A 15,817-nucleotide genomic window follows, 5' to 3' on the forward strand; every position below is an offset into this window, starting at 1 on the left:
GCTTGGGAAAGGTTTTCAAGGCGATGCAATCTGCTTTGAGGTCATTCCAAAGGCGCAGAGGAATTCACCAAGAGCCGGTGGTGGATTAGGTGCCAATAAAAATGTAAAGTAAAAAGAAGGGGAAGCTCACAGCGACACGAGGATTCAACGTGCGAGGGAAGCTCACGGGGGTCAGGGGTGCGGCGTTGGGGCCCGGAGGTGGCGGCCGCTGTGGACGGCAGAGGGCCCTTCAATCATTGGGATGATGGAGAGCTCATCTTTCTATTTTTGTAAACGAAAACTAAGACGTGGGTCGATTTGCAAAGACATACATGGGCACTGATTAGGTTTCTCTGCATTTAAACTCAGTGAACTTCAAGCCCCTTAAATTGTAATGGCTGGCGCCTCCAGAGACGCTGAGGGTGGCTCTGAGCGGGGACGAGCCGAGCAGGCCGTCAGCTTACCTCCATGTCGTCCCTGTGCCCACTGTTCTCCTCATCCTGGCCTCCGTTTTTCGGCATGTAGGCCATTTTCAAGCGCAGAAACCCCTTCACCCGAGACTTGTGGCTGCGTGAAGAAAGAAGGGGGTTATTACGGGGCCGGCATGGCTGGAGCTTCCCTCTTTGTTTAAAAAAAATCATTTTATTGGAGGTTCGTACAACTCTTATCACAATCCATACTTCAGTTGAATCAGGCGTGTTTGTGCGTATGTTGCCATCATTCTTTTCTAGACATTGACTTTCTATCGAGCCCTCAGTACCAGCTCTTTTTTTATCCGCGCCCCCCCAGCCCCCTGATAGATTGTACATTCTCACACCGACCATGTGCATCTTCCCTCTTTGGGCTGAAGGTGGACGGATGCCTATCGGTGGTGGTGGCTGAGACCATCCACCGCAAAACAGACAGGACAGCCAACACTTTCTGCACGTGCTGTCCGGTGACGTGGATTCTATCCTTCAAGGTGTGCAGTGGACCTTCACCTCCTCCACTGCGGTGTTGCCCCGCTGAATGCACACCCACTGCCCCTAGGCTTCTGTCTAAGCAGCCCCGCTGCTGCCGTCAATTTGACCCTGGATAGATCATGCTTAAAGAGTCAGAGGACACGTCTGCATGTGAAAGAAGCAGGCGAAGAGAAGTTGAAATCTCCCTTGGAGAAAACAAACACCAAACAAACAAACAAACATGTGATATGTACAGACAAACACACACACACACACACACACACACACGCCTTACCTTCTTGGTCTGAGGAGAAAATCCTTAAATGTATAGGGCCTCTCCATGGTTGGATCTTCTGTCTACGAGGACAAGATGTAAATTAAGTTGCAAGATTCTGTGTTTCAGATCTATACGCCCAACGGGGTTGTCCAGGACGCAATCTCATATTTGAGGACATGGTAATTAATGGCCAAGAGTGTCTGTGGGCTCCCAGCCTGGCTTGCTGGTTAAACACCCCACTGGCCACAAAGTTCTATCCACTCAGAAGCCACTAGATGTCACCCTCAACACCAGTTTCTAGCTCAACGCCAGTTGGTAGTCTGGCGCCAACGCCAGCCAGAGACAAATGACAAAATTACAGCCGTTCTTGCCAGCTGTCATTTCTAACCGCAGGGTGCAGGCCTACACCCCATGGAGGAGACCAACTTCTGATCCCCATGGGGACTGGGGACCTGCTCTCCCCGTGGCTCAAGCTGCCTACAAATCGTTACCAGGAAACATTTCAAGGACTCATCTTTCAAGGCAATTTTTATTTATTTGTTTAATCTCCGTCAGGAAGTCCCGCTCCTGCCAGTGCCTCATTCATGACAGAAGAGTGCACGCAGCCTGCGGTTTTCTTCCCGTCGGACTGTTGTGAAGCTGGTTAAACGAGGCGCCAATTGGACACATCGTGTTGTCCGGCACCGTTGAGCCGGCTCCAACTCACGGCGACCCTGTGCTCCACAGAAGGAACACTGCCTGGTCCTGGGCCAAGCTCACAATCGGCCTCACGTTTGAGTCCACAGGCGCAGCCACTGCCTCAGCCCACCTTGTCATGGCTCTTCCTCTTTCTCCCTTCCGGTCACGGTTGATTACACAGTATGTGCAAAATACTTCAAATACCTACACCCTTCCATTAAAGTTTTTAGCTACGTACATCGACGCCAAGAGAGACAGACTGTAGCACGTGGGCATGTCTCTGTACTCGAAGTTAGCCTGCTGGTGCCATTCCCTGCTTTAAAATCCCCCTGGCTTCCTCTGGCTCCCAGGGTGGAATGCACGCTCTCTTTCAGAGCCTACAGATCAAACAGGATCTGGTCTGACTGCCTCCAACCTCACTGGGAACCCTCTCTCCACTGGCTTCTGAGACACCAGCCATCCTGGGCTTTATCCACCCCAACCCAACCCACCCCTGAGGGCACTTTGTCTTATGTGATAGGCCCCATGTACCAGCTGTCCCCTCTACTGGGTGGGTAAGGAGGCCTGGTGGCACCACACTTAAGCACTCAGCCCTGTGAGGTCGGTGGTATGAACCCCCTAGCAGCTCTTAGGAGGAGCAAAGGCTTGTTGATTGGCGCCTGTCAAGGTAACAGAAGGAAGCTCTATGGTCGTATAGGATGCTTGGGAGTCTGATTCAAGGGCATACCAGCAGCAACAAAGTATGCTGATCAATCAAGTAACTTTCGATACCTGCACCCTGGATGTGACTCACTCTAGAAAACAGAAATCCTAAACCCACTCATAGCTGCAGCAAGTACCCCTTGAGGAAGCTCAGCCACCTGAGCAGAGGACCAGTGCTGCTTCTCTCAGAGCGCTCTAGATCAGCGCAAGCCCCTTCTTGCGGTCACCGAGAGAGAGAGAGAGAGAGAGAGAGAGAGAGAGAGAGAGAGAGAGAGAGAGAGAGAGAGAGAGAGAGAGAAGGGGCTGTCTCTCAGCAGTATAAAACAAACTGGGAGTAATAATAGTTACAGCCAAGTCTTGGTGCCCCAACTCAAAAGAAAAACAAGTATTGAATACAGGGCCCACAGAGGGCTACTGATTGGGCTGCTAACTGCAAGGTCAGCAGTTTGAACCCACCAGCTGTTCCTTGGGAGGAAGATGAGGCTGTTCGCCCTGGGAAAGGCTGAGAGACTTGGAAACCCTAAATCAGTGGTTCTCAACCTTCCTAATGCCATGACCCTTCAATACAGTTCCTCATGTGGTGGTGACCCCCAACCATAAATTTATTTTCGTTGCTACTTCCTGTCATTTTGCTACTGTTATGAATCATCATATAAATACCTGATAGGCAGGATGCATTTTCATTGTTAGAAATTGAACATCATTACAGCCTAGTGATTAATCACAAAAACAATATGTCATCATACATTGTGAAATAGTTATTTCTAATGACAAGTAAATGAAATTTTGTCTAGAAGCATGGTGTAGCATGGGTAACCGTCTTCACTCTGGGTACTGGTAGGTGGGCATATCTGCATGTGGGCGGACCCGTCTGGAGACGGACAGAAGTGGTGACTCGGTTCCGAAGACCATCGGAAATATGCGTTTCTCGATGATCGTAGGCAACCCCTGTGGAAAGGGTTGTTCAACCCCCAAAGGGGTTGAGACCAACAGGTTGAGAAATGCTGCCCTAAATAGAAAGCAGTTCTGTTGTCCTCTGGGGTCGGCAGTGGGTTGGTCGTTTATAGGAGAGTACAGGTGCTGGGCCGGGAGGAAGCCAACCGTTTCTCTCAACTAGCCTCCACTTGTCTCTAACGTCTCACCTGGCTGCGCTCTCCTATGTAACATGGCTGCCACCCCTGTCGTAGGTGGCGCTGCTTGGTGGGCTCCGTGGGATGGCAGAGATGGAGGCAACTTTCTCTGCAAGGGTGGGAACCCTCCAGCACTACTCAGGCTAGATGAGGCCCACAGACTCATCAACACCTCCCCAGAGAGAAGCAATTCTAGGCATCACCTTCGGGGTGAGTTCACTAAGGGTTTGACCAGGATGGCCTGCAAACGCTGCTGGAAATCCCAGGTGGCCCTCGGCAGGAAAGCCACGTTCCCTTCCCCTGATCTACAGGAACCAGCTCATTGCACAGGTGGGGAAACCAGGGCCCGGAAGGGAACACAACCTCGAAGAAGGTGACCCAGCACCAGGCACCTCCCTCCACTGCCCAGCAGAGCTCCAGCACAGAGCAGGACGGCTCCAGAAGGGCTTGAGGCTGTAAATCTCCATGGACGGATGCACACGGGCACGGCTGGTGGGTTTGAAGTCCCCGCCTTGTGCTAATTAGCAGCCCAACGCTCTCCCACCGCACCACTGGCTCCTGACCTCCCAGACGTGGCCAACAATCCCATGCAACCTCCATCCCAACGCCCAACCCCTCCGACGACGTGGAAGGACATGGGTTCTCCATTTCCTGATACTTGACATTCTCTAACTTGCCTACGGGGTCAGAAGGCAAGCTCTGAGAACTCCCAGACTGCAGCAGAGAAAGCAGGTTTCCTTTCTCTTTCATGGCCGACCTTCCCTCTCTACTGCTGTTAGGGTCAGTGCAGGGCCGGCCAGGGCCTTCCTCACCACTGTCCTCTGTACCTGTCCTCGGGAGCGACATCCTCAGGACCAGACTGCAGGCTGACTTCAAACGCGCTCCTGCCCCACCTCTCCGTTCTAAGCTGCCGCTCTTTCCTCTGGCTCCCTGGCCCCTTTCCAACTTGGAACCTCAGAGTGATGGCCCACAAGAGCCAGGAATGGATCCAAGTGCCCAGTATCTGGCAGTGGGCTGAGGAGCGGCCAGAATCACAAAGGCTGAGTGCCTCTCACCACGGGATCCAGGCCCAGGGGAGGCCCCCGAGAGGTGGGGATGCTCAGACTTCTCTCATCTTTCTGGCTAGGGGATTTAGAGCTGCCAGTGCAGGACAGCTTAGGATAGCCACTCCTAGGAATGTAAAATCGAGGGTTTACACTGTACCAGCAGGCCTCTGGAATGCCCGCCAATGAAACCAAACCAAACCACTGCCATAGCTTTGCTTCTGACTCACATTTCATTCTACAGGGCAGAGCAGAGCTGCCTCCAGGGTTTCCAAGGCTGGAAAATCTCTACAGAAGCAGACTGCTTCCGCTTTCTCCTGTGGAGCAGCTGGTGAGTTTGAACTGCTGATCTCTCTGGGAGAGAAGTGCTTTACCCACTGCACGCACATTAACACCAGGCTTCCTAAGAATATCAGCAAGGGATGGCTACTGAGCAACATCAGTGAAGATCTACAGTAGTCTCTCTCCAACTCCATCTCTCTCTCTCCCCCCTCTCTCTCTCACACACACACCCCTACCTACCTACCTACCTCACAAAATAAGGTATTTCCATTAAGAATAATTCCCTAGGACACTCATCTAGATCCAATGCCTTGAATCCATACCATCAAGTCTCTGGTTATTCTTGATTTCTCTATTCTGGGAAATAGGAGAGTAAGCAAAAATTCTTCTCTAGGTTTCCCATTCATAACTGCTGCAACTCCACAGGGACCTGATTATGGAGATGTGTTTTCTGGAAAAAATACTAATTTGGTTGCTTCCAGAAAAGGAAACTCGAAGTTCAAAGGGGCCGAGTGTGCTAGCGGAATGAAGGGCAGACAGATCCTGGCAGCGATTTAGAAGTGAGCTTCTCCATGCTGATCTCGGGAGGCCACAATCAGGTGAGATTTGCACAGCATACACACACAGGAGGGGGGGGGGAGGGAGAGGCTCAAAAAGCTGGTGAAAAACAAAAATGAAAAGGCAATGGAATTGTTCCACCAGTTTTTTGAGGCCCCCTTTGCACGTGTCCCCCACCTCTCCATTACCACTGAGTCAATTCCAACTCACAGCAACCACACACAACAAACAAACCGGGCATCTTAGGGCAACAAGATAAAGTCACAGCCCTGGCTCACAATGTCCTTTCATCAAAAAGCACATCTACAATGTCGACGTGGAGGCAGAGGCACCCTCTGCTTATCTCAAGCAACTCTTCTTGGTAGCCCACACAGGCAGGGCCAGGCAGCAACAATCTCGGGGGAGGGGGCGGGCGGGGGAGCAGGTACCAGCATCAAATGGAAAGTCAACCAAGTTGAGCTGGTGGGTCCAGGAAGGCATCCCCCTGCGAGGCCAACCCCCACCCCAAGCAAGAATGAGTCAAGGGTGCTGGCCTGGTCCTCTCAGCCAGGTGCGCGCGTGGCTAATAATTAGTAACATTTAGATGAACCGACATTGGGTCATGGAAACCGTTCTCTTAGTGGCAGAGTCACATTTCATGAGCTCCACTGTCACTGCGGCTGTCCAACTGGACAGGTCTGTGAGGGAAGGGAGACTTGGTTGGCTGTGCCATTTTCCCACATTTTCCATTTTCCCCAGCATCTCAAATCCCGGGCCCTCAGGTCTTGCCTAGTCAGAAGCAGCTGGCTGGGTTCTCCCACCAACGTGGCCACTGATGGGGGCTCCCTCACCCCTCTTCTGGCTGCCTTTGCAGTCTGCTCCAGGAAGCTCCTCAGTTTTCGCCCCTGTAAGGCAGTCCCTGTAAGGAAATCTCCGAGCAAATGCCAAACCGGGAGGGCCTCCCTGGCTCAGCTCCTGTCAAGGCCCTGGGCCCTCACTAGGCATTCATGCCCCGCTCTTTCATCTGCTGGTTTCTATTCCAGCCCTGAGCCCTGGCGCCACTCAATTATGAAAGCTTAGCCTCGTCTCTGTCCAAAGTCCACGGCTGAATGATTCCCTCGGCCTCTGGGTCTCAGAACAGGAACCTTCTGTGACTTGCTGGGACCCCTGCCCAGCCTTCCCAAACCATCTCCATTCAGGCCTGCCCAGTCTCTCCAACAACAACAGCCTGCTGGTACAAGTTGGCTAAGAGCTCACGGTGCCTCTTGAGGGGTAGGAATCAGTCACTGGCTTGGTTCTCACTGCCCATCAGGTCAATTCCTACTCACAGCGACTGTGTTAAGGGCAGGGTAGAACTGCCCGTGGGTTGCTGAAACTGTAACTCTTTATGAAAGAAGAAAGGTCCAACTTTTACTCTGGGAACTGCTGGGGATTCCAAACTGCCGACCTGACAGCAGCCCAAGATGTGGATTTTAGGTTAGAGAAATAGGGCCTTGGGGGTGGGGAGCCTATTAAAGAACTGGCCAATCAACCTTTTCTGAAAATGTACAAGATGATAGGGACTTATGGAGGTCCCCGTCCCAACTAAAGGGTAAACACAGAAGGACTGACTTCTATGGACTTAATGGGACGTCTTCCTTTGGTAATGTTGAGTCCTTCCCATGCGATGTCCAAAGAAGCACCAGGTTTCTTGCTCATGGCTTAGGGGATGGGACGCAGGTAAGAAGTGCCGCGTATCTCCCTCCTCCCACAAAAGGCACTGTGGAGCCTCAGGCTTTTATACAGAAACAAACAACAAAATATTTTAATATCCTTTTAGCTTCACATCTTTTGGAAGACAACACGCTTGACACCTTCCGTGCTTAAACAGCTCCCTGAGGAAATAGGAGGAAATTACTCCCCCTCGAATCCCTTCACAACATCTCTTCAGAGCATCTCTGCTAAGAGACAGTCCTCCTTGGCACTGAACACAGGAAGAACGCCCGTTTCCAGGCAGACTAGAAGCGCACTCAGTGACCAATGTCATCGTGGTGCCTGACCTCCGTGGGCCACTTACTCAACATGGGGCACTGTAAAAAAAATCCACCCCAGAATGCTCTTGGCAAGGGAGACACATTTGACGTATCTACATGCTTCGCAGCTACATGATCCACGTCACTTTGTGCAGCCTGGGGAGGAAGAACAGGAACAGTCCAGAAACCTGGAACTGCAATACAAGATGATCTCTTTCCCCACGGGCGCTGCCCACACCTTCTATCTAAATTGCCCCTGGGGCACGCAGCAGTAGGCACCTAGAACCCCAGAGATGGTCAACCACCTCTCCTGTTCTCCACCTCGTCCTAGCGGACAGCAGTGGTGTTAAGGCCAAGCCCACGCAGGCTAACTGAGGGCATTTTCGGGAGCCCGGGAGGCTGCCTCCAGCTGACAGCTTTCATTGAGAAGGGGAGCATCCCTTGCCTCTCCTCCAGCCCCAGCTTTGGCTTGCGTCTACAGCCAGCTCCCGGGAGAGCAGGATGTGCACGTCTAGACAGCGGGAACAAATGTCTGATGAGCCCAAAGGATGGATTTAGAAGCAGAGACATGACAGTGACGAGACAAAGGGCTCCGCTAGACGAAGCGGCTGCCACAAAGGTAGGCGGAAGGAGGAGAGGGGGATGGGCTTGCTGACAGAAAGGCAGAGGCGATCCAGGCACAGTGGCCTTGGTTTCTCACCACTCAGCGAGCCCTTGCGCCCCACCAAAAGCTGAGTGTGCAACCCAATCACTCTGCCGCCGCTGCAGACCTCTCTGTCCTGCCAGAGAAAGGCCACTCTGAGCAGCCACCCACAAAGCGCTCCTTACCGGGAGATGGCTCAGGGGCACGTCCACTTGTCCCAGGAAGTCGTCTCGTGTCTGTCAAAGGAGAAAGCAAAGAGTTAATTTTCCCACCCGTTCACCAAGCGCGGCATTGCTTAAATGCGTTGCGTGTTTCATTTGCACAGGGAGGCAAAGGTCCACAGGTGCCCCCTGGCCTGCAGTGGGGAGGCAGGCTGGAGGAGGCAGATTGTCAGACTGTCAGCGGCTGAGACCAGTGAGCCTGAGAGCTCCCGGGCTGGGTGTTGGCTGTCTACTACCAAAGAGAATGTTGGCGAATCATCCCTCGGAGCTGGGGACAGTGCCACTGGTCAGGGGAGGGATGCTCATCGTATGGGGGGTGGGAGGGATTGGAATCAGTCTAAAGAAATGTCAGGAGCATTTGAACAGATATGTATTGATTAACTGCCATAAGCCAAAGAGCTCGCTGGGAGTCTGGTGAAAGAGTACTCAGCCTGCTGCTCCTGGCGTTCAGTGGCATGAGTCCGTCTGACTGACCATGACCCTGTGCACCACAGAACGAAAACACTGCCTGGTGCTGCGCCGCGCTCACAACTAGCCTCCGGTTCGAGTCCACCGTTGTAGCTGCTTGGCCATCCATCCCATGGAGGGCCTTCCTCCTCTCCTCTGCCTCGCCACTTTACCAAGTAGGATGTCCTTCTGCAGGGCCTGGTCTCTCCTGACAACATGTCCAAAGTACACGAGACGAAGTCTCGCCATCCGTTCTGGCTGTACCTCTTCCAAAGCAGATGCTTGCTCTTTGGGCAGTCCGTGGTGCTTTCGAAATCCTTCTCTAACCCCGTAATTTAAATGTGGCAATTTTACGTGGTCTTCCTTATTCAACATACAACATGCACATGAAGTGGCTGAAAATACAGCGGCTTGGGTCAGGAGCATCTTAGTCCTCACAGTAACATCCTTGATTTTCAACACTTTAAAGAGGCCCCTTGCGGCAGATTTACCTAATGCCATGTGTTGTTTGAGCTCTTGACGACTGCTTCCATGAGCACTGATTGTGGATCCAAGCAAGACAAACTCCTCGGCAACTTCAACTTGTCCTGCTACCTCTTCGTCCGGTTGTGCGGATCTTGGTCTCCTTGACATTGCACTGTAATCCACCCCGAAGGCTGCATCCTTGATCTTGATCAGCAAGAGCTTCCAGTCCTCCTCACTTTTCAACGAGCAAGGTTGTGTCATTTGCATATTGCAGGTGGTTAATCAGTTTCCCTCCTATCCTGTCGCATATTCTTCTTCATATATATCGTCCAGCTTCTCTCGTGATGTGCTCGGCATACAGACTGAATAAGTATGGTGGGAAGATATAGCCCCCATGCACACCTCATCTTGGTAGTTAATATTACATAAGAGAAAATTGCCTCCCCATGTCCCCACTGTTCCAAACAAGTGCACTGCTTCAGAATTCTAAGTCAAGGATTAAGTGCATCCAAACTAATGTTTGGATGCACTTAAAAAAAAAGAGGCCCCCGTACTTGCTAGGAGGTCATCCATAGCAAAGGAACCTCCATTAGCCGAAGGGACATTCAAAAATGCAGATGGCTCAGGGTTAGGCAATGGTTCATTCTGTGGGGTCACCACATTTGAAAGTGGGACCACACAGCGGGTACCTTTCTGGCTCAACTGGGATTCAAATGGAATGCAACTGAAAAAGCTCACACGTTCCCTTTCAGACTCGTACCACACAGATGCCACCAACGAGGCGTAGGAGTCTCTGGGAAGGACAGCACATGCCTGGTAGGCTGTGTGCACATTGCATCCTGCCTTTACATTGCCGGGGAGCCCCAGACTGTGGGATGGCCAGAGGTGTGGAAACTGGCTCCAGACCAGTCTCAGAGGTGGCTTGAAGACAAGCCTGAGATAGAACAGGCACCCGAGGACCTGGCTTCCTATTTTCACTCTTCACTCCTTTCCCTGGGAGCTGTTCTAATTTACAGGCACGACTTTGCGTGTCTGGGGTGTTGCGGGTTAGTCACTGACGGCCTGGAGGGCACAGTGGTTGCCTGTTGTGTTGCTAACCTCAAGGCCAGTAGTTTGAAGCCACAAGCTGCTCCATGGGAGAAAGATGAGGCTCTACTCCTGTAAAGAGTCACAGTCTGGGGAAACTTGGAGGGGCAGTTCTACCCTGTCCTACAGGGTTGCTCTGGGTCAAAATCAGCTCGATGGCAGCGGGTTTGACTTTACACATGCACTTCAAACACTCCTATTTTCTTCCAACTGAACAGCAGCAGCAGGTAAGCACGGACATGATTGAGTAACATCATTTGCACCAGAGCTAGGAATTTCCTTTTGGACAATTTTTTACTAAAAAGTTGATTAACCAGCAAGCCAGCTGTCTCCTTGAAAGGATGCATGGTGGAGAATGAAAAATTAAAGCCACACGGTTGGGTGGGCAGGAAAGTCAGGCTGGCTCCAACTCTTTGTAGGGGGACTTTCAAGTCTTATTTTCTCAGCTACATCTGCTACCACCCAGCCTCCTGGGGAGTCCTCACCGAGAACAAGCCAGCAGGGCAGTGCCCACAGACTCTGTACATCTGAACAATGGAAGCCGGCAGGACTCAAGGAAATGCGGGCATCTTCACCACCCAGCTCACAAAACTGCAGAGGACTCTGTTCAGTTCCCAGTCTGGCTGCTTTAGTTCTAACTGTAGAGCTAGAACATGCCGCTCTTTTGGCAAAGCTGAGCCTGGCCCGAGCCATGGTCTTTTCACTAGTCTCATGTTCGTGGGACATCCAGATGGTGCATGTGGCACACAGGCAGCGATGCATGCAAGGTGTGGTGTCAGCAAAGAACAAACCACGTAGTGTGGCCTTCTGAAGAAGGAACAAACCCGTCTCTGGTGAACGAAGACTCCTTAGAAGCAGATGGCGAGACTTTGGTCCACTTACTTTGGATATCCTTCCAGGAAAGACCTAGAAATCTCTAGAAAAGGACATCATTTACTTGGTGAAGCATGAGGTCAGCAAAGGCCAAGGAGGCCTTGCACGCTGTGGTAGTTACATAATCTGGTGTCAATTTGAGGACTAAGAGTGAAGGGCTAGTCTAGCCTGTCAATCAGGATATCGCCAATGAGGCCTCTGTGTTGACACGGTCTTCGCCTGAGCATTCTGGAAACTCCGGTATTTCCTCCTCAGAGGTGGGAGATACACTCTCTCGGCTCACTCCCTGCAAGATATTCCTTTGGACTCGACACATGGAGGGAGGTTGATGAGGCAGACCAGGCACATGGAGACCTCTGCCAGCACTGAGAGGCTTACACTGCCACTGGATCCACAAGACGCCCCACCCACTGGCCTGTGATCTTCCTGCATTCGGCGTCACTGCATGTGTTTCATGAATCTGAAGAGGACTTTACATATCGGTATTGGACATAGGGGCTAATATCAAAGGTAGGAACTTGGCTGGGATGTTTTCCCAATATTCAATTGCTCTTGTATATAAAGCTCTTTCTTATACACATATGAGTCTCCCTGGATTTGTTTCTCTAGTCTACCTGGACTAACATACACTCCACCAATCAATGATTGTGAAGATGGTGCAGGACTGGGCCACCTTTTCTTCTCTCATACAGGAATGGGACCAACTTGATGGCAGCTCCCAACGGCCCAGAGCTTATGCAAATGTCAGCAGAACCACTTGAAGAATGTAGTCAATGCCATTTAACGATTTTCTGCACTCTGCTGGACCGACATGTGCGCTGCTTAGACTATTACCCAACAGCAGGTAATAAAACAGGTGGCATGGAGATTGGTTGGCTGGATGCTAAGGGGAAGCTCTGTGTCCTGCCCATGTGCAGGGAGGCATGATGCCAACCGCCCACTTTGCCCTTTTTTCTCACCACCACCACTGCAGAGGGAAAGGATTTGAGGAGCACCTTCTCCAAAGCAGTTACCTCACCTGCTACCTGTGGAAGGTGGCTCATAGAACATGGACCTAAGTGCATTTTCACAAAGATTCATGAAGCAACTGTGAGCCCAAGTTGTTTTGCAAGAGAGCTGTCTGACCTCCCAACCAATCCAATGGGCTCATCTTTGCCAAACACAACCAGGACCTGCCACAACGGCTAGTGGAGGCCACCCGTCCACCTGGCTCACTGTGCCAGCTCTGCTCCTGACGGCCGCACCCAATTCCCTTAGCCGCCCACTTCCGACCAGTGCACAAGGGTGCTGCCCAGCTGACAGATGGAGAACCTGAGGACCCCGGCTGGTCCCAGAGTCCGGGCTAATAGCGCACCTCAGCCGCCAGCACAGCAGCAAGGCCGAGTCCCAGCTCTGAATTCTGCAGGGGATGCCAGTCAGGGCCCCATTTTATGGGCTCTGGGGCTTAAAACGCACGTTAGGTACACCTGGTGGTTCCCACCACCTCCGGGTCCGCAGAGCACAAGTCAGTCAACGACACTTTGAGGGGCTGAAAATCTGCTCCACTGTTGAAAAAGCCACATCTAAGAGAGCCAACTGCCTAACTGTTAAACGGAAGGATTTTGCTTTGTTTTCACTTTTTGGTTTACGTCAAGGGATCAAAGTAAAAGTATTTCTAAGATAAGACAGGGGTCAAGGGCAAACATGGTCAAAATGGGCTGGTGCAATCGGCTGCTTCCCTGAGTCAGTGGAAAGGGCAAGGGGAGGGCATGACAGAGAGAGGTTCCCAAACATCCCACTGCTGCCCAACTGCAGCCATGGCAGCAGAGATCCTGCTAGAGACCTGGGCCTCCTGGTGGTCTTTCTGCTGAGGGGAGAAGCAGGGTAGCTCCAGAGTCGAGAACTCCCCCCACCCCGGCCATGGGTCCCTGAGAGACGACCAGGGACCATCACAACGTCCGTAGCAGAGCACATTATCTTATACCACTTTTCCCAACACACGCCAGTCAGGTAACTGCCACTCATTCCCCTTACCGGATCATTCCCAGTGAACAGCAGGCTTTCCCCAGGAGGCTACAAACCCCAAATTGGCGTCAGCTCACACAGTGAACGCCGGGTGTTTTTTAAGTTGGCAAATGTTCATTTAGCCGACAGTCGTTACCTGTTGGGCTGAAGAGATGCCTCTTGTCCACATCGGCAGGTTTGTAAGAGAATCACATTCACCTCAATGAGTCCTCCACCAGCCCCGCTCGATGAGCGCTGCCCTCACCACGGGAAGTGTCGCCGCGAAGCTCCTTGCCGGCACCCCAAAAGGAGCCTCTACAATCTGGTGACTCTTACAGGGCTGCTTCAGGTCAGAAGGTAATGGGCTTTCAGAGCCCTGGAGGTGCAGTGATTAATGAAAAGCTAGGCTAGAAACCAGCTGCTGCATGGGCGACAGATGAGGCAGTCTGCTCCTGTACAGATGCACAGCCGTGGAGACTGGGGGGGGGGGGGGGAGGGCAGTGCCACGCTGCCCTCCTGAGTGGCTGTGCGTTGGAACTGGCATGACAGCAATGGGTGTGATTGATGGCAGTGCAGAGCAGAACCCCTGAAACGGGTTCTACAAGGTGGTGCGAAGATCCACCTTCCCTTGTGGGGACTGTGAAACGTGAAGGTCAGGGCTGCGTGTGGTAGCCCTCCCTGGCGTGTAGCACATCCCTGACCATCTGAATTGCTCCCTTTGAAAGGGAGGGAGGGGACACATCACATCATTGGGGAGCAGTCTTCCCCAGTGACCATCCGCGGGGGGCTGGGGACTGTCAGTAGAGTGCCAGCGAAGCCCACATGACTGTCCTCGGGGCCAGGGCTAGAGCTGCCCAGTGCTGAAGTGGACACCGAGCTTCTTCATTTCTCTCGCAACATAAATGAGACCCACTTCCTCAGAGAACGCACCCGTTCAAAACCCAGCATGGGCTTCCATTCTCTCGGTGAGAATGGTCCTTCCTGGAAGCCGTCTGACCCTTACATGCTCAGAGCCTTTCAAAGAGAGGCCGCAGTGCCATTGAGACTGGGCACATCTGAGGCAGAAGGGGGAGGGGCTGGAGGGAGAGAGGGGTAACAGACCCAGTTGGGGCACCCACAGGGAGCACTGGGGGCCAGGGTATGGGAGGTCAGAGTGCTTCAGGAGAAGCATCGCTGCAGACAGAGCCCAATGGTGACTGGACTGTCCTGCTAGGACCCCATCTGCCGGCTCCACAGTGGGGCATGGTGCCAGCTCTGTTGGCCCTGTCAAGGAAGAAAGAAGCCCTCTTGGCTCTCCTTCCCTGTGCCACGCACCAGGACTCCAGGATGCAGCCAGCAGCACCTCCACGGCCCACCAGAACACACTCGAGCAGCGCTTATCCAGCGACACTGGCTCCCGGAGGGCGAGGGAACTGATCGACCCAGGGGTCTGCCAAAGCAGATCCCAAACACCAACCTCGCTGCCCTCAGGTCCATTCTGACTCGGGGTGGCCTTGGAAGACACGGTAGAACTGCCCCTGTGGGTTTCCAAGAGGGTAACTCTTTACGGGAGGCCAACGCTTCCCCTGTGGAGTGTCTGCTGGTCTTGACTGCTGACCATGAGGTTAGCAGCCCAACAAGTCACTAACGACTACGCCACCAGGCCACCAGCCACCCCGACTTTTTTTCCTGGTTCATTACCTATAGCACAAACGTTTTTCATGGCCGAGGGTGAGGGAGATGCTGAATAATGTTTGCCTGAAAAGGGCTGTCAGCCAAATACACTTGGGCACCTATGTGTTAAAGGCCCGCATGGCCTCTACCGATACCAAGGAACACCTCGCCCACGGCTTCTTGCCCCGGGAGGCTCTCAAGGCAAACTGCTTCCAAATGCATACCTACCCTTCCCCCAGTGAAGTTGTCACGTGGTAGTCCCCCCCAAACTACAGGAACTAGACTCCTCTACTGAGCACATACCCTCTTACTGGGGCTCGCTTCCCATACATCTGAGCACAAAGCTCCCAAACACATGGGGTGCCACCTGCCCTGATGCGTCGGACTCAGAAACAAGCGATGGAAAGCTACAATTCGCTCCAAGAGAGTAAGTAGGCTGTGCCCTGGAGATGCAGGCTCTTATTCCCAGCAGCTAAGTAGACTTCTGCATCAACTCGCCATCAGAGCAAGGGAATGTACCTGGAGCTGACCCAGTAAAGCCACTCCAGGGCGAGGCCTGCCGTGTGTGCACCCACAAAGACCATCTCCTTCAAGGGGCACTTTAAATGAGGGGCACTTTAAATGAGGGTGCAGACGGAGTAGAGAACTACTGTGCCAGCTGAGGCTAACAAGGTCAGGGGACAGGAGACTGGCACCAATCCAGTCTAAGGCCACAGCTAGAACCAGGGGGTACACTGGACCCTGAGATGTCACCGGGATTTTGGCTGCTTCAGGCACCCATCCAGTAGGGGGTGGGCTGCTCTCCCGGATGTCCCCTGCTCCTGGGTTTGGAGCGATAATTCAGGAACATTCGGTTCTCTCCCCT

At 52.7% G+C, this 15,817-nt stretch overlaps 1 protein-coding gene across 5 annotated transcripts in view; it reads right to left on the reverse strand.

Annotated features, from left to right (window-relative positions):
- The window catches only part of NEDD4L (NEDD4 like E3 ubiquitin protein ligase), a 293,853-nt gene that overhangs the window by 61,202 nt on the left and 216,834 nt on the right, over positions 1 to 15,817 (reverse strand). For all 5 annotated transcript variants that reach the window (XM_075533194.1, XM_075533193.1, XM_075533195.1 and 2 more), the window contains 3 exons: positions 8,410 to 8,460; positions 1,216 to 1,277; positions 444 to 546 (listed from right to left, as the gene is read on the reverse strand). In XM_075533194.1, the coding sequence (XP_075389309.1) occupies positions 444 to 546; positions 1,216 to 1,277; positions 8,410 to 8,460 (216 nt within the window). The remainder of the gene's footprint in view (positions 1 to 443; positions 547 to 1,215; positions 1,278 to 8,409; positions 8,461 to 15,817) is intronic.

Source organism: Tenrec ecaudatus, chromosome 15 (genome assembly GCF_050624435.1).
Source record: "Tenrec ecaudatus isolate mTenEca1 chromosome 15, mTenEca1.hap1, whole genome shotgun sequence".
In the NCBI taxonomy this organism is placed as follows: Eukaryota; Metazoa; Chordata; class Mammalia; order Afrosoricida; family Tenrecidae; genus Tenrec; species Tenrec ecaudatus.